General features: G+C 42.1%; 1 protein-coding gene across 3 annotated transcripts in view; it reads right to left on the minus strand.

The window, feature by feature from the left end:
* The window catches only part of A1CF (APOBEC1 complementation factor), a 76,781-nt gene that overhangs the window by 29,735 nt on the left and 22,431 nt on the right, over positions 1-24,615 (minus strand). For 2 of the 3 annotated variants that reach the window (XM_019430052.2, XM_019430051.2), the window contains exons 2-4: positions 20,911-21,054; positions 5,007-5,141; positions 2,991-3,121 (exon numbers count right to left, since the gene is read on the minus strand). In XM_019430052.2, coding sequence (XP_019285597.1) covers positions 2,991-3,121; positions 5,007-5,141; positions 20,911-21,009 — 365 coding nt within the window. In that variant the 5' untranslated portion in view covers positions 21,010-21,054. The remainder of the gene's footprint in view (positions 1-2,990; positions 3,122-5,006; positions 5,142-20,910; positions 21,055-24,615) is intronic. The other variant, XM_053910262.1, reaches the window with a different exon arrangement.

Consider the following 24,615-nt stretch of genomic DNA (forward strand, 5'->3'; position numbering starts at 1 on the left):
GGGTCTTTTCCGCATAAAGAACCTTATCGATCCCCTGAGAAAGGGTGGCTAAGAGCCAGTTGAAGTTTATCCTTCTCTGCAAGAAAGGTTCTCTCTCTGGCAGGACTGATCCAAGGCAGAGTGGGAGCAGGTGAGGACGACTCTAGGGTATCTATTCTTCGGCTTCATATTCTATTTATCCCACACCGTGATTTTTAAGTACCTCTGTGCCTTCCCCTTGCTTCTGGAATCCAACCTGAACTTTGACTTTCACCAGCTTTCTCTTTCCCGATGCTTTATAATATTCCTCTTCCTCCTCCCCCTCCTCCTCCCCCTCCTCCACCCCCTCCTCCACCCCTTCCTCCTCCCTCTCCTCTCCCTCCTCCTCCTGTCTGCTGTAATCATCAGCAAACACTCATAGAGCATGTGATCTGTGCCAGGCACTGAGCATCGCTGCATGGTCTATTTATGTTTCACGATGCCCCCACAGGGTAAGTATCGTTTTACCTCTTTTATAGTTGAAGGCCCTGAAAGTCACAGAGAATTCTGTTATGGGTCAGGGACTGTAATGGATCGATTGTGTTCATTATTCATAGCCTCTCTCTCTTCCCAAAGCACGGACAGACCCCAGGGTGTAACAACGTGTTGAGACCCGTGCTGATTCCCTACGTAGCTGAGTCGACATCTGCCTCAACTTCAAAGCTATTTTGGGGATAACTCTTGCTCTTAAGGTGTCTAGGCTCCATGAAGGACCAAGAAGTGGGGACTCTTCCGATCCCCAGATCCCTGTGGCTGGAATATTTAAAAGTTACATTAAAATAGAGCTTGCTGTGGTCCTGTCCAAAACAGTTCAGGGGTGCATTATTTTCCGCGACAGATGCCGAGAACACGTGAGTAATTATGTGCCGATGGTAAAACTATCACTGCACGAGGTTCCAGGATTTCTCCGAAGGCACCTGTGTTCTGATCGCCTGGTTCCCATGCCAGACAACCCTCCACATTCCAGACAGAACTCTTTGGGATCCGTGGAGGCATGCGCGGAACTTCCTGGATACCTTCCTCCAAACCCCGGTTCCAGGCTCTGACCTTGGGATGGGGTGGCTGGGCTGTTACAGTTGCCAATCCAGTCAATGTCTCGATGGCTGGAGGGTTTTAAGAAAAATGACCCAGTAATTGATTGATTTTACAGAATTATGAGGATAATACGTGACTTATTTGGGGTGTAGAGGAAGGAAGTGAGGGAAAAGATAATTGTAGGAAATCTACTCTCTATTCACATCTAGGATGACAATAATTTTCAGAGGCAGAGAGGAAATCAATGAAAACTGCATCTTGGAATTGATGAATGTGCTAATATGTAAGAGTTCTGTCATTTATTGACCTATTACCAAGTTCCACACACTGGGGTAAACATTGAAAAATCTTTAGAGCATCCCCACAATAACACCTGTGAAATGAGGACTCATATCACCACTTTAGGGAGGAGGACATTGAGGCTCGGAGAGGTTATGTCACTTGCCGGCACTCAGGCGAAGCCCGTCTGACCCCAAAGCTATCACTTTTCAACGGTTCCACTAATCTTTCTTCCAGGTGGCCCAGGACTTCCTTTATGAGAGGATTCAGGACAGTTCCCTCTCTATGTGAAGGTGTTAGCACTCCGTTTCGTGACGCTAGTCATATTTCCAGCCAATAAAAGCCAATTATTGATTGCACAGGGCCAATTGTGCCCTGGAACCTTCCACTGGTCCCATGATTTGCAACATCACCTATGTTTGGCTGGCTCTGCGACCTCTGTCCTGACTCTGATATCATGCAGACGATCACCTCTTCAACCGCTCCCCCGAGACGTCTCACGTGAATCTCGAATGTAAATCCGCCCCAACTCAGCTCTTCATGTGTCCAGCAGGCTATTCTCTCATTCTTTCCCATCTCAGTGACTCTATCTCATCCACAGATACTGGGACCCACATCTTAGCTTTCTTCCCTGAATTCGAAAGTTGCTTGCACTCTCAATCCAATATGGAGCCCGTCTTGTCTGTGCAACCTCCAGAAGGTATCCCAGATTCGGCCTCTCTGAGCACCTGCACCGCCGGCCCCTGTACACCTGCCATCATCTGTCGTCCAGACCTAAATGAGTCTCCCGCTGCAGCTTACCCCTTTCCATCTTTGCCTACCTGTTACTTCACCCAACAGCCAGAGTTCTGGTTTAAAAAGCACGGACCTAGTGAAATGTTTTCCCCTTTTTATTAGAATAAAAGCTAAATTTTGAATCGCGGTGTATAAGGCTCTCCAACTGCATCGGCTTCAACTCTCCCGTCTGTTTCCACCTCCTCGGTGCTGTTCTCTAACACACTGAGCTTGTTCCCACTTGGGAAACGTTGCCCTTGGTATTCTTATTCCCTGGAATCATCTTCCTCCAGGTCTGGCTGTGACAGCTGACTCTTTGCATTCAAGTTGCATGTACAGTTTTACTTTTCCCGGAGGGCAGGTTCTTAAGGACACCAAGTTAGAGTAGCCATTTCCTCGCAGGTGGCTTTATTTTTTCATTCTTAATTTATCTTTCAAGTGTAGTTGACACACAATGTGACATGGCATTCAAGTGCTATGAAAGCCCAGAGTGCTGTGCTCACCACAAGCATAGCTACCGTCTGTCACCGTAAGATGCCGTTATAGTACCATCGTACCCTATGCTGTGACCTTCATCCCTGTGACTTATTCACTCCGTGACTGGAAGCCTGTGTCTCCCCCCGCCTATCACCCATTTTGTTCAGCTCCCCCAACCCCGGCAACCATCACATTGCTCTCTGTGTTGGTAGGTCTGGTTCTGCTTTTTGTTTGTTGCGTTTGCTTTCTTAGAGTCCACTTAGGACTGTCCTACTCTTAAACAATCTGTATCCATTTGCTTACAGGGAAAGGTATCCTGATATTTCCAATGTGTTGAGCAGTGCCCAGCACATATTTATGCAGATCCGTTGTCTGTTTCATTTTCCATCAGGAGAGGCGGGTCTTACCTAATTTCGTAGTTGTTAAGTTGTTTGATGGCATCCTTGGCTTCTTGTCTATTTGAGAAAGTTACAAATGCATACCCTCGATTGTTGCCATTAAAATCCATCATCATCCGCATTTCATAAATTTTACCCATCTGCAGGGAAAAGAGAGAGAGAGTCCAGTTTGTCTATTTGTCCTTCCAAGTGAAAACACACCCACACAACATTTTCTGAAGTCTTACCTCTGCTATGTTTGACATTTGCATCCCGTGTGGAACGCTTTGCACAGTTTCATTCTGGGTTCGGATCTGCTATCTGACTCACGGGCAAAGTCAAGTTACATAAAGAAAACGTGTACACATGGCATTTCAGCCTGACTTAACAGAGTATGTTTTCAATGGAGTAAATGGCCTTTCATCATTCAGTTATCTGTGGATCTATCCCCCATCCCAGGGACCTGAAAACGCGTTTGTCCTCAGAAGAACAATGTCTTGACAGATTTGTCCTTGCCCTCTACATTGCCTCTGAAGTTTCCATAGTTTTGTCTTTCTTTTGTCATACTCCACCACTGATGTTTAAAACAAAAACCCGGATGCTCATTTGAAACCTTGCTGAGCTGATTTCTTAGCTGTCTTTCTGCCACCATGATCTCAAGATGTACAGGGAAGATGTGATTTAGAGGACTATCTGGGGATTCCTATTGTTTTTTTCATCTGTAGGCTGAAGGTCGGTGCTAGTCTTACGTGACTGGTCCAACGTCAGGACCTCCACAGTAGGAGGACACTCACCGTATCCCTCTGGCCTCAGATCTTTTGCTTTGCCTATAAACTATTCCTTCTTGCTACCACAAATCTTCTCCGGCAAGCCAGGCTCAGTAATTTATTATTGCTGGCCGCTGTACGATGAGTGACCCTAACAGGTCAGGCATATACAGGGAGAAGAGGTGTCATTAAATGTGTGCGAATACCCTGGTGGTTGGTTACCCCTTGGAACTGCCTCCTCCCCATTTTCAGGTTCAGTATCTAAGATTCTTACCGGATTAAATCCCCATAGTTTGTGCACATGTCAAATGAGATTTTTTGTACAAAATTAGGAATGGTTCTGAAACTGAGGCTGACTTAAACATCCAAGCAATTTTGGCATTTAGAGAAAGAAATTTTTTCTAAATTTTCTATGGGGCACCTGGGTGGCTCAGTCGGTTAAGTGTCCGACTTTGGCTCGGGTCCTGATCTCACAGCATGAGTTTGAGCCCCACGCCGGGCTCTGTGCTGACGGCTCAGAGCCTGGAGCCTGCTTCGGATTCTGTGTCTCACCCTCTCTCTGCCCCTCCTCAACTTGCACTTTGTCTTCTCCCTCTCAAAAATAAACAAACATTAAAAAAATTTTAACTTTTCTAGGAATGGGGCTGTTGAAACACCACTTGGTAAAATAATAAAAATAAAATTTAATTTTGTGTCCTCCCTGTAAGTTTGGGGTTAGTAACAGCATATCGCTTGGAATTAAAACTGAGGAAATGTATTCCTTAACTATATAATGACTTTGAGAAACTACATTATTAATCTTGTTGATGCCTTAGGGCAGACAAATTCAAACCTGTAGAAGGAAATTTCATTCTGAATCACTATGTATGGATACACCTTTGAGCCACGACAAGTGCACGCATTCTTTAAACGCAAAGGGTATACTTTTTAAAACCGGATTAAAATGTCAAGTTGGAGAAGTATCTTATTCTGGAAGGTTGTTGTAGTATTATTATAGACTGATAGCTATCTTGCTGTGAACTCCATACGTCTGTGCCATTTCAGATCAAAGATCAGAATTTGAAAGTTAGCAGCAGCAGTTCAAGCTGTCAGTCAAGGAAGAGCTACATCAAGTCAGTGGCAATAAGGGGACAACCACTCACAGGAAGGTCTTAACTTTGTCCATGTTGAGGAACAGCAGTTGGAAGAGACACCATCACTGACCAAGAACAAGTGTGAAACAAAGTGTGGAGTATTTTCCCTTTGAACGATAAAAAAAAAAAATTAAGTTTGGACTCACTTTTTCACATAATGGTATAAGTTCATCCTCAAAAAGGTCTCGTGGAAGTTTCCCAATAAAAATCTCACAGCCCCTTTCTGGGGGTGCAGCATCCCAGCCAGGTGGAGGTCCACCATATTTTCTTTGCCCGTTTTCCTGCAAATCCAGGGTGGATTATACGAGGGAGAGAAGAAAACAGTAAGACCTTTAGTTTGAGTGCCTCAGTTATTTTCAAAGTCATGATAAGGAACAGATTTATCATTGACAAGTAATAGCTGGTCAGAGGATAAAATCAAGGTCCTTTACGTGGATTTTAATACCATGATCTGTGCTTCAGCAACTTGCTTGCAATAAGCGTCATGAAAATGTGTCAAGCTCTGGACAGATATTATTATTGCTGTTCACACTCACCAATGCCTGACCATCGAAGGATTGGACAATAATTTCAATCTGAGGCTCTGCTGTAACCTGGAGTCTGTGGGGTGGCGGTAAGGGTTCTGGAGTTGGGCTGCCTGGCTCTATGACTCACTAGCTATAGGGCTTTGGGCAAATGGCTTAACTTCTTGGAACCTCAGTTTTCTCATATACAAAGGGGGGATAATATTGGCTTTTTGATTAAGGGAGATAATACATCAAATATGTGTGGCACCGTTCTCGGCATCTCATAGCCAATAGTGATGAATTCTCTTCTCGTCTCCCTGAATTCGGGCCCTCTCGTGGGCCAAGGGAGGGAGGCCATGGGAGCCCCTACATAGAAACATTGTGGATTAACGTTTGAAGGTGTGGATTGGCTAATTTTGGGGGTAGCTAGTGAGAAACTTAAATCTGTTTTCAAAGCTGACAGCATGGTGAGAGGGGTTTACTAATGTTGGATCTCTTTGTGGGGAACAGTGCTGTTCTCAGTCCAAATAGAATTTACTACTCCTCCTCCTCCCTCCTCTTCCTCCTCCTCTTCCTCCTCCTCTTCCTCCTCCTCTTCCTCCTCCTCTCCCTCCTCCTCTCCCTCCTCCTCCTCCTCCTCCTCCTCCTCCTCCTCCTCCTCCTCTTCCTCCTCCTCTTCCTCCTTCTTTTGGCTTTGTCTTAACTAACCCTTGGTGAAACCAACCAACACTTGGCCTTCTTTGGGAAGGAGTAGTTCTGGTTCTTTTCTTTACTAGACATTAGATATTAAAGATAGCATTACTGTCTTTATTTTTCCAGAAGTTAAAGACTGGAAAGCAACTTCAGGGGCCCCATGTGAAGTGTGGGCCTGGTCCACCACTGTTGACCGGGGATAGTGTATTTGCTGGGGAGGGTCTTCTTATTCCCACTTAGGCAAAGCCAGAGATCTTTGTCTTTACACCTTATTATGATTTTTGGAGAAAGGTGAATATAGGGGACGGAATGACAGTATTCATTGCTAACTTCTACAAGTGATACTTTAAGAAGTTTTAAACTATAAGAAGTTTTAAACTATAAAATGACATACGTTGTTGGAGAAAACGGTAACGTAGAAGAGGAAAAACATGGTAAATATATAAGGTGAAAAGAAACATTTCCCAGTGCATCACCCTAACCATCTATAGAGGCAGTTAGTGTTAAGTTTTTTGCGTGTCCAAATATTTTTCCACGTAGATTCTTAAAAGTCAGATGTTAGTTGTTTAAAGACCTTGTTTTACAGGATTGTTTAAAATCAAAAGTAAAGTGGCTGCTAGTTTCACCGTTAAATCTTTCTGTATCCCAACTTGAGACTTCCTCAACTATTTTATAAGTATTAGCACAAAGGCTTTTGGATCACAACGTAAATTACGTCTCTGGTTGTGATCACTTTTTTATTCCTAATTTATATCATGTTGCTTTCAATTAAAAAAAGGGGCGTCGGATGGGTGTTCTACCTTTGCCTTGATTATTTTATGCTTCCGACAACTGGGTGTTTCTTTTACTAAGTATTTAAACATTTGCCTCAAGAGTTCTTATCCTTTTTTCCTTCCCCTATATTTTTGCAGAATCATCTAGCAGCAAAACATTTACATCACTGAGAAATGAAATGTTTTATACTTATATGGGGAAAAAACTCCTTAAGAATTCAGTGAGCTGTATCTTAACCAAGAATTTATTGAAAAATACGAAGTTGATATTTTCAGAGATATATTAAAAACTTCTATTTATTTCTTGTCTAACAGAAACCTATACGGCACTTGCTATATACCAGACACTGTCGTAACCCTTAAAGAACGTCACAGGTTCAGGACCATGGCTCTCCTCGTTTTACCCAAAACACTGAAGTCTAGGCAGATTAAGTAATTTGCTGAGGTCACATGGTTGGGAAGAGGCAAAGCTGGGATTTGAACCCAGGCAGTCTGGTTTCAGAGACCATCAGCCTTATCCCCACATTTTGCCTTGTTATATGGAAGCTTAATCATTTATAACAGATCCATACCTTTAAACACTCATTTAAGAAAAAAAAATCAGCATGCTGTTAAATTGCAAGCTCTCTGCTGCATTTAAAATCCTTTCCAATTTCCAATCATTTTATTACACAAATTTTGGAAGGACATATCTAATATCTGTTGCCTATAAGGAGGCATATTTCTTTCACCAAAGTAAAATCCACCTTCTTGGTTTGCCCTCACCATTTGGTTGATGATGATCCCTTGGGGGCGATTTCTGTGTATGTTAAATGCCTAGAGGTCTAGTCGATGGATTATTGGAATACACAGCATAAATTTGGTAGTATTTTTATTCTTCAGGTTGAAGAAACCCAACTTTTATCCCATAATACTAAAGTAGCGATTCCAGAATTTCTGATCTGGCAAGCTTTGTCTGACAGTTGGAAAATAAATAGGCAACCAACAGATTGACCTTTAAAATTTTCCCTTCAACTTTCTTTCTTGCTATAATTGCTAAAAATATCACTGAACTATTTTGTGGACATCACGTGCATGGGAGGCTTCATCTGCTTATGAGCCAAGATGACTGCACAGGAGAGCTTATTGTCTTTCTATGGTTTCTATGAACACTTGAAAAAAATTCCCCAAGGATATTTTTGGGGATCACAGAGTCTGGCTGGTTCAGAGACACCTCAAAGTTCATGCCTGGGGGAGATCTGTTCTACCCACCACCCACTGGACTTGGACTACACCAGGCTGGAAGTCTAGACCAATTTAAGACCACGCTGGGCGTTAGTCATGGTATTAGAATAGCTGTCCATTACTCAGAAAGGACAGTTGGGAGCTGTATTGTCGGTATTTTTGGCACTGTTTTTATAGTTAAGGAGTTTAAAATAGATAAAGCCCGCTTATAATGGCTCTTTCCCTGACTGGCTGATGTCCTTCTCAGGGGACACATTCCCTCAGCACAAAAGTATTAATAGTTCCGAGAGAGAGAATATAGGTTTTTGTTTTTCTTGAGAGGATGTTCATTAAACTCTGGGAACCTGTACGTTTCTAATGGAAGATCTGGAAACCACTTACTGTCTGTTATAACGCACACATACATAGAAACCTTCAACTAGGTAAATGACAAATTGAAGACCTAATTCTAACTATAAATCCAGGGGGTTGAATTCACATATTGGATGCTGAGCCTACCTAGTCATTCAGTTTGTATATCAAGAGTATTTGAAAGTTCCTCTGTCACAGATTTTAAATCTTTCATTATGGAACCATAGAGTCTTTAAGAAATGATGTATACTATCTTGAGTGAAACCACTCACACTTTCATAAATGATTGTAGGCAATGAATCTTAGCATGAGGTCAAATGGGCTGAGTTCATTTTGACCACCTGGCATCTGCTCTTTTCGTACATCTGGGGAATCTGAGCAAAATTGCGTTTTCCTACAAGAGTTAAGAAAGGCCAGATACTTGTCATTCCAAATTCTTTTGCAGCTGGGACAGTCATGGTTACAATAAAGTGAACTTGAATTCTGGTGTAGGAATCATACTGGTGCAAACTTATAATGTTGAGCACCCATGATATATTTTCTTATTATTCCAGATTTGTGTTGTGGTTTCCTAAAACCATACTTCCTAAAAACCTTAAAACCCCCCCTGAAAGCTTACTCTTAAATCTAGTTCTCCAAATTTATAAACAAACACTCTTTTAGTAAACTTCTTTCCTGCATAATCAGCAGGAGTTGACTTCTGTTATTTACACACAATAGTAGCAGGAAAAAAAAATCCCACAACACTTAACCCTAATTGAGTTACTGTGCTAAGTATGGGCTTTCCATGTATTAACTCGCTTAATCTCAACACACCCAACAGGATGATAGCATTCATCTTAGAGATGAAAAATCCAAGGCACAGACTGTGTCCCAAGTCACTCAAGCTGTAAGTTACAAAGACAAAATTTGAATCCTAAGCCCTATGCCTGTGATGATATTTTTCTTTGGTTTTTATATTAACCCAATATGCTCGTTTTGCAGATGAGGAAATTGAGACCAGAGATATTACAGGGCTCACCTAAAGTCACACTGGTTTAATTTCTTGCAGAAAACACTAGTCTGAGGGTCCAATAATTCTCAGTCTGGTGAATTTCATGGGACATATACTGTTAACAGTCACGAAAGCCTTTTTCTCATAATTCTTCATGTTGCACTGTGCCTACTTTTTTCATTCAGCTTCACCAGACCTAGAGACCAGATGGTTTGTTGTCTCTTCTTAGTGAGCCCATTTATAAACTGGAGGGAGATTAATTAATAAACCCTCTTACAGCCTTCTTCTTCTTCTTTTTAATTTCCTGAACAGTAATTTTAATTCCTTGAATGATTCTTTGGAAATGATCTGTAATCCTCATCGTGGTTGCCTTTAGTCCTTTGTTTTTTCTTGCCAAGGGGAAGAAATTGTGTATGGTCCCTTACTAAACTATTTTCAGATGTTCTCTTGCCCATTTTCCAATTGCTGATGTTTATATTTATTTCTGTTCCTGTTAGCTCAGGTGCTGGATGGTCCACTCAGGCTTGGTGGCATTTGTAGCCTTTGCAAGCATGCCAGTCACCAGGGCCACGGCCAGAGCACTGGTTCAGAGGCCAGACTCTTGTAGACTGTTCTCAACAGTCAATGTCAGTGTATCAAGAACATCTTTCGGGACTGCGTCTTTTGAAGTTTATGACTTAATACCGTGTGTTCCGAGTTATTTGTAAGATTGAATAAAGTTATTAGGCATTATTTCTATTCCCACCTATATACCACCTATATATCTCTTATGTCATAGGGTTCAAGGCAAATGTAAGAGTACTTAAATGAGATGCACCCCAAGGATCCTCTTAGATGTGATTTCACTTTTGGTCTGCTTATGACCTTTCTGTTGTATGAGGACAGCAGATGGTGATGTGGGGAGCACTCATTTTGTTGATTCTATATAAAGATAATCATCTGTTTGTGTTTTAATTATTCACTCTCACAACTTAACATAAGTGACTTCAGGTTGGTAAAATCTATTTTAGGCTGAGAAATTTTAGGGAGCAGAGTTTTTTAAATTTATATACCGTTGAATTTGACATGACCCTTATTAGTTACATATTGGTTCTTAATTTTTTAATACTTTTTTTTTTGAGAGAAAGAGTGTGAATGGGGGAGGGGCAGAGAGTGGGAGAGAGAATCCCAAGCAGGCTCCATGCTGTTAGCACAGAGCCCGATTTGGGGCTCTATCTCATGACCGTGAGGTCATGACCTGAGCAGAAATCAAGAGTTGATGCTTCACCGACTGAGCTATCCAGGTGTCCCCCCGCCCCCCACCAATTATTAGCTATATTTTTTACAGCCCTTTAAAGGCATGCTCAATATGAATGTCAGGTATTACTTTTCTACAAATAGAGCAATAATAATTGTGATGTAAGGGCTGAATAAATGGGATGTGGCAATTGACAGAAAGCGAAACCACATCTGGAAACCGAGAGGAAAAGCTAAAGCAGGGATATAATAAGCAAGTACAAATTGAACTTTCTCCTCATACAGCTTTGTGTTTCTGAAAACGTGGTGTGTGGGATATTACGTAGTTTACAGGCCGATGTTTTATCTCAGGAGGCACTTTATTGTACGTGAGAAAACATGTAATTATATGAAACCTGTGGCTTTTCTGTTTACGTAAGTGAGAGAAAGTTTACTTCTAAACTTGAATAGAAATGGCTGATTAAATAAATTCTGAATAATATTCTTGGTGGTGTGCATTCATGGCAAAGATCACAAAAAGAATCACAAATTGATTTTGGCTCTTGCAAACTTACTTCACTCTCCGCAGAGTCCTTATGTTTGATCGTACAAAAAAAAATATATGCTACAGTTCTCCCATGAAAATGACTTTTTTAGCAAATTAGGAATCACGTTCTTGTTTCACTTTGGAAAGCTGACTTTTGAAGGCCTGTTGCCTAGCAAAACACTCCTAATGTCATCTCAGGTTACTTGTCGTCTTACGGAGGCAGAACTAATTGACATTGTCAAGTGCTGCATTTAACAACCTGTAATAATTTCCTTTTCCCTTGAAGGATTACGTGTGGCAAACCATTCTTTTGGAATTCAGCAACTCGCTATTTGAAGCATTCAAAAGCCAACAGCCCTTTAAACATACCTTGTATCTTGTAAAGCTTTTTATAATACACGTTTCTGGCCAATTTCATGGGAATAGTCAATTCAAGAACATCCTTATGAAAATTTCGAAATCAGAAAAACTTTTTGGAGTGTGTCTGCCTTTACTAAGAGGAAAAGTAAAATGCCAACTCACTTCTAAGACCCTGCGTTCACATTTTGCAACAAAATCCACCTAATGATGGATCCCACAGCATTTGTTTGTGTGACACCAGATTCACTGTGCTCATGCCTTCATCTGGCTCCAGGCACGTGCGTGGACACACGGCTGAAATCTATAAGAACCTCTTGATCCCATCCAAGAAATAACTGGGTGACAGCTTTGGTGATTCCTTTATCCTTTTTGGGCTTTTACCTTTCAGAACGTGTGATTTATTCAATAGGCCCAATTATAGATTCAGTTCGCCTTTTTGAATTGAGTAATATTCCAGTAGACGGAGATCTGGTTACATTATACAAAGCTGTCCACATTACAGATAAAGACATTGGTCCACATGCAGGTGAAGAACGTTGGTTTGAGTGACCGACCTCTTATCCTGTCCTACCTGGTTCAACGTATGCCAAGAATGTCACCTAATGCATTTGTTTTTTGGCACGAGAGGAATTTTATACAGTAATTATCCTCCTTACCAAATTCCCCACGAATTTTAATTTCTGGCAAGCTGAGGGATTTGAGAAGACACGTAGCCTTTCCTGACTTTAAAGTCTTTGTTTATAAAAGAACAGGGCTGACTGGGTGATGGCAAAAGTCTTGGGAGGGTGATAGAATGCTCCTGAAAGGAGGCTACCCTGACTCCACAGTTCAATGTGGGACAATGTCCAGAGGATGTTTTGTGAGTTAGTCAAAAGGACCCTTAAAGGGAATGCTGTGGAAATTTAAAGAACCAATGTCTTTCTAGGCAAAAAAGAAAACCTAAATCATTCTTATAAGTGAAATAGCAAGATCCTTTCGCACAACTGGAAGGTAATTATGAAAACAACCGTACACGAGGGAAATCATGATCACAGTGTCGCTCGGCTTGTTGTCTAAAACCTCTGAGCCCGAGTCCTGTCCTCGGTGTTTAAGAAAAGATCAGCAGGGGCTGGGGAGGGGTTTAAGACGTACCTCCAACAACTAACTCTTCCTATCAGAAAGCCTGAAGGAGGACGGAAACTACAGTTGACCTTGGACCACTGGGGGTTTGAACTGCGCCGGTCCACTTAGGTGCAGATTTTTTATGGTTCTGTAAGTATATGTTCTCTTCCTTATGATTTTCTTAACATCTTCTGTCTAGCTTTATTGTAAGAGTACTGTGTGTGTGTGTGTGTGTGTGTGTGTATATATATATATATATATATAATATATCATATTAATCGGTGTTAATTGACCTTTTATGGTCAGCAGTAGGCTGTTAGTGATTAAGTTTGGGGGAGTTAAAAGTTATAGACAGAGTTTTGACTGTGTGTCGAGGGTCAGCACTCAACCCCCACACTGTTCAAGCATCAGCTGTAGAATAATTCCTACTCTGAGATTCAGTCACGTAATGCTGTGTCAAGGCTCCATTTAAGATCATCTCTGCTCTCTCCCCTGCACCTCTGAAACAATGTTGAAAAAGAATCGCAAGTATGAAATCCTACACAGATTCACGACTGCATGTTGTGTGAGCTGCCTTTTTTAGTCGTTGCCTATGTTGGAAAGCTATCTTTGAATCTCATGACAAACTCTCAGTTTCTTTAAGTGAAGAGTCACTTATTTTTGGTTCACTATTAAACATACTTATTTTGAGGAGCACCTGGGTGGATCAGTTGGCAAAGTGTCTGACTTTGGCTCAGGTCACGATCTCACGGTGTGTGAGATCAAGCCCTGCATCAGGCTCTGTGCTGATGCCTCGGAGCCTGGAGCTTACTTCGGATTCTGTGTTTCCCTCTCTCTCTACCCTTCCCTACTTGCACTCTGTCTCTTTCTCTCTCTCAAAAATAAATAAACATTAAAAATAATTTTAAAATATTTATTTTGATAACCCTTAATACTTGTTTTGATCAGTATTAAAGAAACAATAATTTGAGAAGTCCTGAAGTTGCCTATAAGCGAAGTCCATAGTCCCAAAGAGCTGTCCATGCTTCTATATATTTGAGTCATGAAGTTCGCACCTATTTTTACATGGAAAACCCCATGTGCTTGTAGTTTAAGGAAAAACACCATCAGACGTAGTTTCCAAAGATTTTGAACCTTATATTGAAGAGCTCATAAATAACCAATCCTCTTTGAAGCTATTTGAGGAGAATTTCATTGATGTCTGCCAACAGCTTCGGGAATGCATTTCTATTTCTCAGAATCCTGAGGTTCCCATCACCTGTCAGGCATACGTTTTCCTCAGAAAGATTCATGGGACTATTGTGTCATTTGGAGTCTGCCATACCATGCTCTGGCACTTGTGGCTCGTAGAAGCAAAGCTTCTTAGGAGTTTCAAAGTTGGTCTGTGGGTGGCTGGGGTGAGAAGCTTAGGGAAATGTGTGTCTGTGATGATAAACTGGCCCCATCCTGTTCTCAGGCTTAGTCTCCCTATTTCAAGAATTAGTATTAACACACTTGGTGAATGACTTATGTCCTTGGATAGCCGGGACATGAGCAGGTGGTCACAGGCACTGGAAGGAAAAAGTAGGACCTGGGAGCTATATTTTACCATGAAGTCAAATTCCTATTCCTGTCCCCAGGACTTTGTGTGGTGGCTGGGAAGGAATGCCAATGCCACTGTGTTTTCCCAGCTGCCCCTCTCGGTGCTAATCTGGATGAAGCCAATTGTAAACACTGGGATCCTGAGTTGCTTATTTCCATTGCATTATTCATAAGAAAAAAATTGCAACTTAAGAACTACCCAAGTAAAAGGACTAAAGTACATCATACAAAACCAGAGAGATGAAGGGAGTTATTTTGGGGGCACCCTTAGAGAGGGATGGTATCCCAATCCTATTTATATTTGATCTAACACTATCCTTTCCAAGTTAGGACTTGTACCATTACGTGAGTTTTGTTGAGGAGGTGAACAAATTATAATTAAGATATACGGCTGTATTGAAAGTTCATGTAAGAGAATATGCACCACGAGCAAAGTTCGAGGGGTGGGAATTAAGCTGTATTTTGTCCCTAGTCTGAGGGACCTGTTCCCAGGAACCCAGGCTCATGGCTGATTAACAGAGGGGAAGGATGGAGTCCACTCATTTCTCTAATTTATCTGGTGTAATCTTACTGGGTCTTCGAAAGTAAGATGCACTGATGTCTTGGCTGTTCAAAAGTGCTGTGCGTTTTATAAATGTTTTGGTTCAGTCGTCCTGCCCAAGTGGTCCCCTCTGCCAAGGATGCTATTTTCTCTGGTTCCTTGCAAGGTTTGTTTTTGTTGGCACACGTCTTCCAAGTCCCGGCATCAGTGTCCTCTTGCTTGAAGAGGGTCACCTGCCATTCTCTGGCACACGACCGGTTTATGATACCTGTGGCTCTTAACGTGATCTGTGATTATTTGGTTTCTCAGTTATTTTCTGCCTGTCCCTTGAGAATAACCTTTATGAAGGCAGGACCCATGTCCCTCTTTGTGGAGTCAATGAGCGAATGAGGGCTCAAGCTGGAGCTGGCGGGGTTGGGTAGGAGAAATAGGGGCCACCTGCTTCCTTTCAGGACGTTTAGACACTCATCTGTGTTACGGGGAATTTTCTTTAAAAACAGCGGATTTGCCTCTAAAACAAAGTACTAGAGTAAGCATTAGAGTCGGGGGCAGCAAACTTTTTCTGTCAAGGGCCAGATAGTTGATATTTTTGGCTTTTTAAAAGACAACTCTTTAAAAATGTGAAAAATCATTTGTAGGCTGAGATTATGGCAAAAACAGGCAGGAGCCAAATTTGAGTCATGGGTCCAGTTTGCTGACCTCTGGGTCATGTCTCTACTGAATTGTATAACCCTGGGGCTTGTTTTCTGACTGCAAAATGAAAGGGTTGGACTATATCAATATTAAGCCAATTTCAAACATACAAAGATTTGAAAGACCAGCCTGATGAACCCAGGTACTACTATCCTGCACCTTTAATAATGAGGTTTTCTCCATGAAATTTCCCCAATTTTTCTACTGCTAACGGAATGCTGCTTAGAACATTTCCCCACTTCATGAGATTTTTTCCCCTTATAATAAAAATAGTCCATACCCACTATAGAAAGTTTGGGGGGGGGGGGAAGAACATCAGGCAAGAAAAATTTACCCTAATCAGAGATTACATTTTATTACTTTTCAGGGTTTTTACCATGTGTAAATAATCTCTCAGAATATTATTTGGAAGCTGTATACAGTTTTGCGTTCTGATTTTTAGGTAAACATTCATGTTTGGACATTTCTCCAAGACTTTCTTTGAAAGCATAGTTTTACATGACTATATAACTGGTAAATGGAAGGGTGATCATATTTTCTGTGAGTGGTAATATTTTATTGGACATTTAGGATATATCTAACTTTCAACATTATAAATTTCACTATGAGGAACATCCCTATGTGTAAATATTGATCCTCACTTATTAGGTCAGGGGATGGTCTGTTTTATCGCTCTGTACAGAAAAGTAATGCCCACAGCTGTATTCCTCACTCAATGCATTTTTAATTTTGGATAAACTTTCATTGCAACAACATTCTACGCATTTTAGGTCAGGCACTACATCTTATACTTCTGTAACCCCAAGGCCTTCCACTTGCACATTGTATTCAATAGTAGGGACTAAGGAAACAAAAACTAACAACAAATAAAATGCTTTATGTGTGCTAAAAACTACCATTAGATTAGGAATGTGATGGGGGGATGCCCAGTGGCTCAGTGAGGCATCCAACTCGTGGTTTCAGCTCAGGTCATGACCTCACAGTTTGGGGGTTCAAGCCCCACGTTGGGTTCAGCACTGCTGGTGCGGAGCCTGCTTGAGATTCTCTCTCTTCCTCTCTCTCTCTCTCTCACTCTCTCTCTCTCTCTCTTTCTCTCTCTGCCCCTCCTGCTCACTCTGTCTCAAATATAAGTAAACATTAAAAAAAGAAAATAGATTATCAATAGGGTAGTTGAACAAACAGTGCTAATCCACACCATATTTTGAACTATTTAAAAATAATATGAAAGTATGGGAATACATGATAAATGTAAGTATTTATAAGTAATATCATATCAAATATCCTACTTTAAAAAATATTCAGGGGTGCCTGGGTGTCTCAGTGGGTTAAGCGTCAGGCTTTAGCTCAGGTCATGATCGTGTGGTTTGTGAATTCGAGCCCTGCGTGGGGCTCTGTGCTGATGGCTCGGAGCCTGGAGCCTGCCTTGGAGTCTGTGTACCCCCTCTCTCTCTGCCCTCCTCTGCTCACACTCTGTCTCTCTCTTTCTCTCAAAAATAATAAACACTTAAAAAATTAAAAAATATTCAGACTACTCGAGGGCAATCTTTATTAAATCTATTTTAGTTTTAATAGAATTAAAATTGATGTAAACTGATTGCACCTTGGGCAGGAAGTTTTCTGTAAACGCTCATCTATGAAAACATAATATCTTTCTGGTGTTATAGAGAAAATTCCAGGTGGGAGGACCATCACATGCCAGAGTTTATGACCCACATTATTAATGCATTCTTGAAGAAAGGGTCATCATAATCTGATTTCTTTTCTTTGACTCTCAAAAACATATTTGTTTTGGGAAATTTGGCAAGTTCAGTTAAGAATGAAAAAGTAGAAAAGTAGAAAGCACCTCATGTAATTCCATTGTCTGGAGACACAGGGTGCCTGCAAGGAAACAGCCAGCATACTTTCTTCCAAAATATTTCCACTCGGCCCTAACGCAAGTGTGAAGTTGAGAGTTTGACTCGTCACCATCACACAGACTTTAGCCACACTTATTGAACGTCTACTAAATGCAGGGGACCGCGTGAACTTCCTTGTATTCTCTGAGATACTTTGATAAAATTTTCAGCTATCGATATCCAAAGATGTGCTTTACGATATCTTTTTTTGTTTTAAACAAGCGGGTGTTTTCAAACCCTCAAAGGCGCAAGGTGTTGTATCAGTTGGGATAGAAAAGACTGGCTCGTGTTATTAAGTAACCTGCAAAATTCTATTTTTGACAGCTGTATTTGTCCTGCCGGTGATAAGAGAGCACCAGTCACCCCCTGGCTTTTGAGTTCTTGTTTTGCAAGTATTCAATGTTCCATCCCACAGACTGCAAAGATCCAACAAAAAGAAATCCTCCAAAAATCTAACTGGCAGGCACCATAAAATTTTAAATGGCCCTTTTGTGGGTATGCTCCCTGAATTGTAGTCAGATGTTTCTTTATCTTAAGTTCTTGTGCAGGGATTTTTATTGCCATTTTTTATTATTTTCTAAAACATTTATTTTTGAGAGAGAGAGTGTGTGAGAGAGTGTAAGTGGGGGAGGGGCAGAGTGAGAGAGGGGGGCAGAGGATCCAAAGCAGGCTCCACGCTAACAGCAAAGAGGCTGACGTGGGGGCTCAAACCCGCAAACTGCAAGATCATGGCCTGAGCCGAAGTCAGATGCTTAACCAACTGAGCCACCCAGAGACGGCACCCCGTGCAGAGACTTAAAAAAGGAAACCTGTTCACTCTTGTGTGGATCCTGAGAAACTTAACAGAAGACCATGGGGGAGGGGAAGGGAAAAAATAGGGAGGGAGCCAAACCATAAGAGACTCTGAAAAACAGAATAAACTGAGGGATGATGGGGGGTGGGAGGGAGAGATGGGTGGGTGATGGGCATTGAGGAGGGCACCTGTTGGGATGAGCACTGGGCGTTGTATGGAAACCAGTTTGACAATAAATTTCATCTTAAAAAAACAAAAAAAAGAAACCTGATGTTGCCCTCTGTTTTTGAAGGCGGAAGTATGGAGAAGGTTGGAGGGTCTCGCCTAAGTCCCAAAGCGCCGAGGCTGTGCCTCCAACGTGCTGTTCTCCTCTTCCAGTCACTTACTCCAGTCTGCTTACCAGCGACTGGATTGAACAGATACCAGGATTGCAGCATCGTGACCAGCAGCTTTGGGGTAAGACCTAGCCAGTATTCTGGAAATTAAGGCCAAGAGTAATTAAGGGACGTGTGGAAGATCGTATACCTGCTATGTGGCCAAGAATAGGTTAAACCATAGGTTTCCAACTTGAGGTCTTGAGTGGCTTCCTGCACTTTGCAGCCAAAATCAGGAGAGCTCTTCCAATTCACTCAACACAGTTGTCATGTACGTATTTAGACCCTGATCAGGAGCTTTTGATTGGGAGAGCTCGACTTGGCAATTCTAGGTTTTACATTATGGAAGAATTTCTGACCCAAGAGTCATTCTGCTAACACAGAAATAGCATTACCTAGAGTGAATCATGTTACCAAGTTTAGGCTCAACCAAATATTGTTTGCATGCCTTGGCATGCTAATCACTAAAATCTCAATCATAAAGATAATATTATAACAGCTCTTAGTTCTGTATAATCTTGCCAGAAATTCTGGCTAATAGCCACAGAATTATAGCCTGTAAATTGTGGGCAAGCTACAGAATCAATCGTGCCTTGTTTTCCTTATCTGGACACTGGAGATGATCACAGTGTCTTTGTAAGCACCCACCTGCCCCCTCCCCTCCGCTTCGATCCCTTCCTCCTGCTCCAGCTCGGAGTCAGCAGGTGTAGTTCGCAGACTGGCATGGGAAGTTAGGCTTCGGAATGCACAGAGGAAGAAAACGGGAAGCACCCTGTACCCTGACATGCTTGCGAAGGGAAGTAGCTATAACTTGGAAGTTTCTCTCATACTACACCAGACCTATTATTATTGAGTGGAACTTTTTTTATTACCTGCAAGTTACCGGAGAAGTCATGAGGCTTGCCCTGAATTTCACTTGGGGGAAAAGGATGGACCAGGGCTTAGAATAACATTGAACAGACGATGTACATTGTTTTGTGATCAGTTCTCATCAAGTTCTGCTTGTTGAATGTAATGATTATATATTCATCGTTTTATTTAATAATTTTCTTCAACGCATTTAGGTTTACGATGTTGAGGTGTTGTAAATAATGCCACCCTCGACAGGTTTATAGACATTCGTAGCATTATATTTGGACCTGTACAGATTCACTTCCAGAAGAGGAACATCCTTATACATAAATATTAAGAAATTGGGGTGCTTGGGGGGCTCAGTTGGTTAAGCGTCAGACTTTGGGTCGGGTCATGATTCTGTGGTTTATGAGTTTGAGCCCCACGTCGGGCTCTGTGCTGACAACTCGGAGCCTGGCGCCTGCTTCGGATTCTGTGTCTCCCTCTCTCTCTCTCTGCCCCTGCCCTGCTCACACTGTCTCTCTCTCTCTCTCTCAAAAATAAAAATAAACATTACAAAAAAAGAACTTGCTTTCAAAAGGGTACCACCACTCTCTTTGCATGAGTATTCCAGATACAAAGAAAGTAAAAAGAAAAACTTAAATATTTTTGGTAACATTTCAGCATAACTACACGTAGTACACTTGGCAACAATCTGACAAAGGAATATGTAATAAAAGGACGCAGCATATTTAATTGTTATCCATATGAAATTTGTATTCCATGAAAGCACGTGGGTTTGGTTAAGTTAGAAAAGCATGTGGGTGATAGAGTACAGCTGGGAATGAAAATGCGTTGTCTGATGGTAAAAATGGCAATGTTTTTTCTTCAAATAATTAATATCCCTAACAGTAGTTTTCAATCTGTCATAACCTCTCTGAAGGAGGCTTTCATAGAAACCATGATCTATAGATAATTCTTAATGATCACTGTCTGTAAACAACCAGTTCTAGGACTTTTTTGTTTTTCCTTCTGCTGGAGATGGGGAGAAATTATTACATACCGTGAACTTGGTTGGGTAGCTGTTATGAGAAAACATCATGGAACAGCTAGGATGACCCAACGGTCAGTCCTGGGACCCCACATCTACATCTTCCCGCATCCCCAGTAGGGAGCTTCTCTGGAAACAGGCTAGTCCTGGGAGAGTTTGCTCTCTGCTGATTCTTGAATCACTGGTGTGGGTCTGCTTCACAGAAAGCATTGGGTGGTAGACACCAATGGCCTTTTCAGAGACCAAAGCGATCTTTCAAAGCTGCGATAGTCTCTCTGACTGTGAACCCGGGTTCTGCCTTCAAATGACCGGTGAAGGTTAAGCTGATAACCCAGAGTAGAAAAGACCATCACCATCCAGGGTCACCTACAACCCTGAAATGACGTGGCTTCTTCCCCCGCAGGAAGGAATATCCGTCAACAGTTACATGACTGACCGTTCACATTTTACACCTTAGGACCACGGATATTCCCACCATTCAGTGGATTCAGTTGTAGGTCTCAGCAGATATCACGAGAAGCTCCTACCTGGACCAAGCTATATCCTGTGCGCTGGACCAATGCGCGAAGGGCTGCTTCCTTCTGGGTTCCGCTCAATCCATCCCCGGATTTGTGATTTGATTCCATTGAGAGTGATTATCGGCAAAAAATCAGGTTAATTAGGGTTGCTCACTGAAACCAAATTTAAGATAAATTAAGTAAATTACTGTTACCAAGTCCAAACTTGTCCTTCTCATGAAGGACATCTTCAGGAAACATTCTCTATAAATAAGCCATTAAGGTTAGAGCCACAAACAGCCACACACGAACATGGCTGGTTAGATGTCCTCCTTAAAGAGTTTTGTTTTTTTTTAAATATTCAATTTTAGTTGGAATTTAGAAGTCTCAAACGAGTAATACCCCGTCTCCAATGAGAACACAGATCGGTAGATCTCAATGCAATTATTTTAGAATGTCACCATATGCTCAAAAACAAATTATTATGTCAATTAAAAATACGCAGAATGGGGGTGCCTGGGTGACTGGGTGACTCAGTGGGTTAAACGTCCGACTTCGGCTCAGGTAATGATCTCACAGTTCGTGGGTTCAAGCCCCGCGTTGGGCTCTGTGCTGACAGCTCGGAGCCTGGAGCCTGCTTTGGATTCTGTGTCTCCTCCTCTTTCTCTGCCCCTTCCCCCCTCATGCTCTCTCTCTCTCTCTCTCTTTGTCTCTTAAGAATGAATCAATTTAAAAAATTAAATATGCAGAATGGTCCTTGCAGATCATCTATCGCTTAGACCACCCGGGAGAGGACACGAAGCCCTTTGCGAAAAATCTAAGAGATTATGAAAGCCTACGTATGTGCATGCTTATGTAGGTGTGAAGGTGGAATTTCAGACTTTTATTGTCTATACTTTTTATTTGGGAACCAAGTTTGAACTCCATTCCAAATATGATAATTGCTCATCGTTAGAGGTTCACAGGGTAAGGGTGTGGCCATCTCGAATGGTCCAGGCTGTGGTAGCAGGAGGCCCTGGAGGCTCCCGTGTGCTGAGGGCCATACGCTGATCTGCTGGCTTGGCGTGAGGGCTCAGTGAAGGTTCCGCGCTGGGCTTTCCTTCTGCTTACTGGGCTTTGCCAACGGGGACAGAAGAAGTGTGCTTTACAGAGATTTGAATCACATGCAGACTGAATGCATTTTGCTATGGGCCCTTCAAAAACTTTTCTGTGCTATGCACTGAGATTGCCTACACTACTTTGGGTGGTCATTTAAGGGTTCAGAATGAAGGCGCCGTTGATAACATATGGAACGAGTACAAAATTGGGTGAAAAGGGAAGCTGCAGGCATCATGTCGATAAACTACAGATTCACAGAATTCTCTTAAGGTAATAACTAATAGACAGGCATCATCTAGCAGCTTCTAGAAAGCAATACTTGCAAGAAAATGTAGAAAGCCAAAGGAAAAATGAGATCCCAGAGCGACTATTCATCAGCTATTACAGGGACAAAGCAATTTCATGCTTCACATAAAAGCATGGCCATTGCTGCCCTGGACTCTTCTAGTAATTCTTGCTTGCGTCTAACCTGGGTTAACCCCAATTTTACTTTTTCATTCTCTCAAGCAGTATTTAGTCAGTTCTGTCTGCACACCAGCTTCACCCCCTGCCCAGCTTTAAGGGCCCTTGTGTTAGTGAAGTGCGTTAAGTTAACGTACCAGTTTCTGTCGCGATCCTACGTGAAAGGCAGTGTTCCCCCCTCCCCCCACCGACCCCTGCAGTCCTAACTTTGTATCATGGCAAAGACAAATTAGCAACTAGTTTTCTAATAGTGGTGATTTGGGACGTGTAGCTTTCCTGACACTTTTATCATATAAATAACCGTTCTAGGGATGCTACACGGTGGGGATAAAAGGAGACCGGTATTTGCTTTATAATTCTACCTGAATGCTGACTACAGTTATGTTAACTGTCTTTTCTTCAGGATACTCTCAACAACCCCCCCCCAAAACTGCCCCCCTGTGCTGGATTGAACCCACAAAAGCAGAGAGGCCCACGGGTGGACTGGGGTCCGGTGATGTCAGCCACATTTGTCATCATATCTTACGGATGTCTGAAGGCCAAGCCTACAGTCTTGTGGATTTGTAGATTTGCTCTTTGCCGACCTTCATGTTTTCCAGCAAAAAATAACAGTTTGTGGTGAAATGACAAGTTTTATTTGCAAAGCCTACCTTTAGTTTGGTTAATTATTAGTCAAGATAATTGAAGACACTTTTCTGTCACAAAGGTCTTTTGGTCACGTGAACTCACTCTGACATGATTGAGAAAATCTGTAGAACATCGCAATACAGTGTCACGACTTTGGAAGTCAGGTCAGGGCGCAGAAATAGAATTCAGAATTTGCTACAAGAGACATCCAGTCTTCCATGTTTATTTCCCAAAAACAATCCCCTTTCCCAACACTGACCTAACCTGAAGGCTGAACTTGGAGCCCAGATAAATACTTCTTTAAGCAAGTCAAACTTCTGTTAAATCTGGTCAATTTGGAAGAGAGATGGCACAGTGCATTTTCTAATTAACATCTTGTAACTGTTCCAATTTGAGACCACTGAATTTTGAAAGAGTAGTTCCCCAAGTAATTTACAGATGCGAGAGGATTAAAACCTATACATGGCAGGCATGAGGAACATTGCAGTAAAGGAGAGCACTCATGAGTACTAAGTATATGAATATACTTCTCAATAAATAAGAATTGCTTATTTATTAAAATGTTTACTGAATACCTACTATCATGCAAGAATTTTTCGAGACACTAGGAAAATAGTAGAGAACAAAACAAACCCATCTCCCCTCAAAACTTCACAGAGTTTTCTAGAGGGTGAGAGAGGTCATAAACAAGTAACACACACAGTGTGCTGGTGCTAATTTCTGAGGAGAAAAAAAAAAGGGAAAAGGGATACAAAGTGTGTGTGTGTTGGTGGAAAAGGTGAAATGTTAGCGTGATCCTGACGGGGGGAATTTGGGGAGAGACCTGGTGACGTGAGGGATGTGTTTGGGGGAGACCATTCCAGGCGGAAGGCCTGTGAGCATAAGGACCCTGAGGTGGGAGCTTGTTGGAGGAGAAGAGGAGAGGCTGGGGCTGAGTGAATGAGAGCAGAAATGGGAGTTATGAGAGAGACGATGGTGGCCCAGGCCACAAAGGATTTTGTAGGTCACAGGGAGGACTTTGGCTTTTGCTCTAAGATGTGAAGCCAGAGGATCAACAAGATGTTTAACAGGGTCATTCCAACATGGAAGGGAGTCGGGCAGGGCTGGGACTGAGCTGGGTAATGCAAACATGTTAGTCCTGTTTTTATGAATGTGTTTGTGGTTTTGTTCATTGTGATGCTTTTGGCATGGATTCTGATTTTAAAAGATCTTGCATTAAAACATCACTTGGTCTGACACGTGAGTTTTTCTGACGTTGCATGTGAGGTAGTGCCTGAATCACCTCGCGCTTGTCAGCAGAAGGCTCATGGGGAGGAGGAGGGAGACCAGTCAGAAACCATTGTACCTTCAGGGCAAGAGGGAGTCATGGCTTCAGCCAAGAGTGGTGAGGAGGGGCCAGGTCTTGGATATATTTTACAGGTGCATTGGATGCATCATGGGAGAAAAACAAGATGAGTCAAGGATGCCATCCAGTGTTCTGGCTTGGGCAACCGGAAGAATAGAACTGTTCTCAGCTCAGATGGGGAAGAACAGATCTGCGGAAGGGCA

The sequence above is a fragment of the Panthera pardus genome, unplaced genomic scaffold, assembly GCF_024362965.1.
Source record: "Panthera pardus isolate Hobbes unplaced genomic scaffold, ASM2436296v1 HiC_scaffold_22, whole genome shotgun sequence".
In the NCBI taxonomy this organism is placed as follows: domain Eukaryota; kingdom Metazoa; phylum Chordata; class Mammalia; order Carnivora; family Felidae; genus Panthera; species Panthera pardus.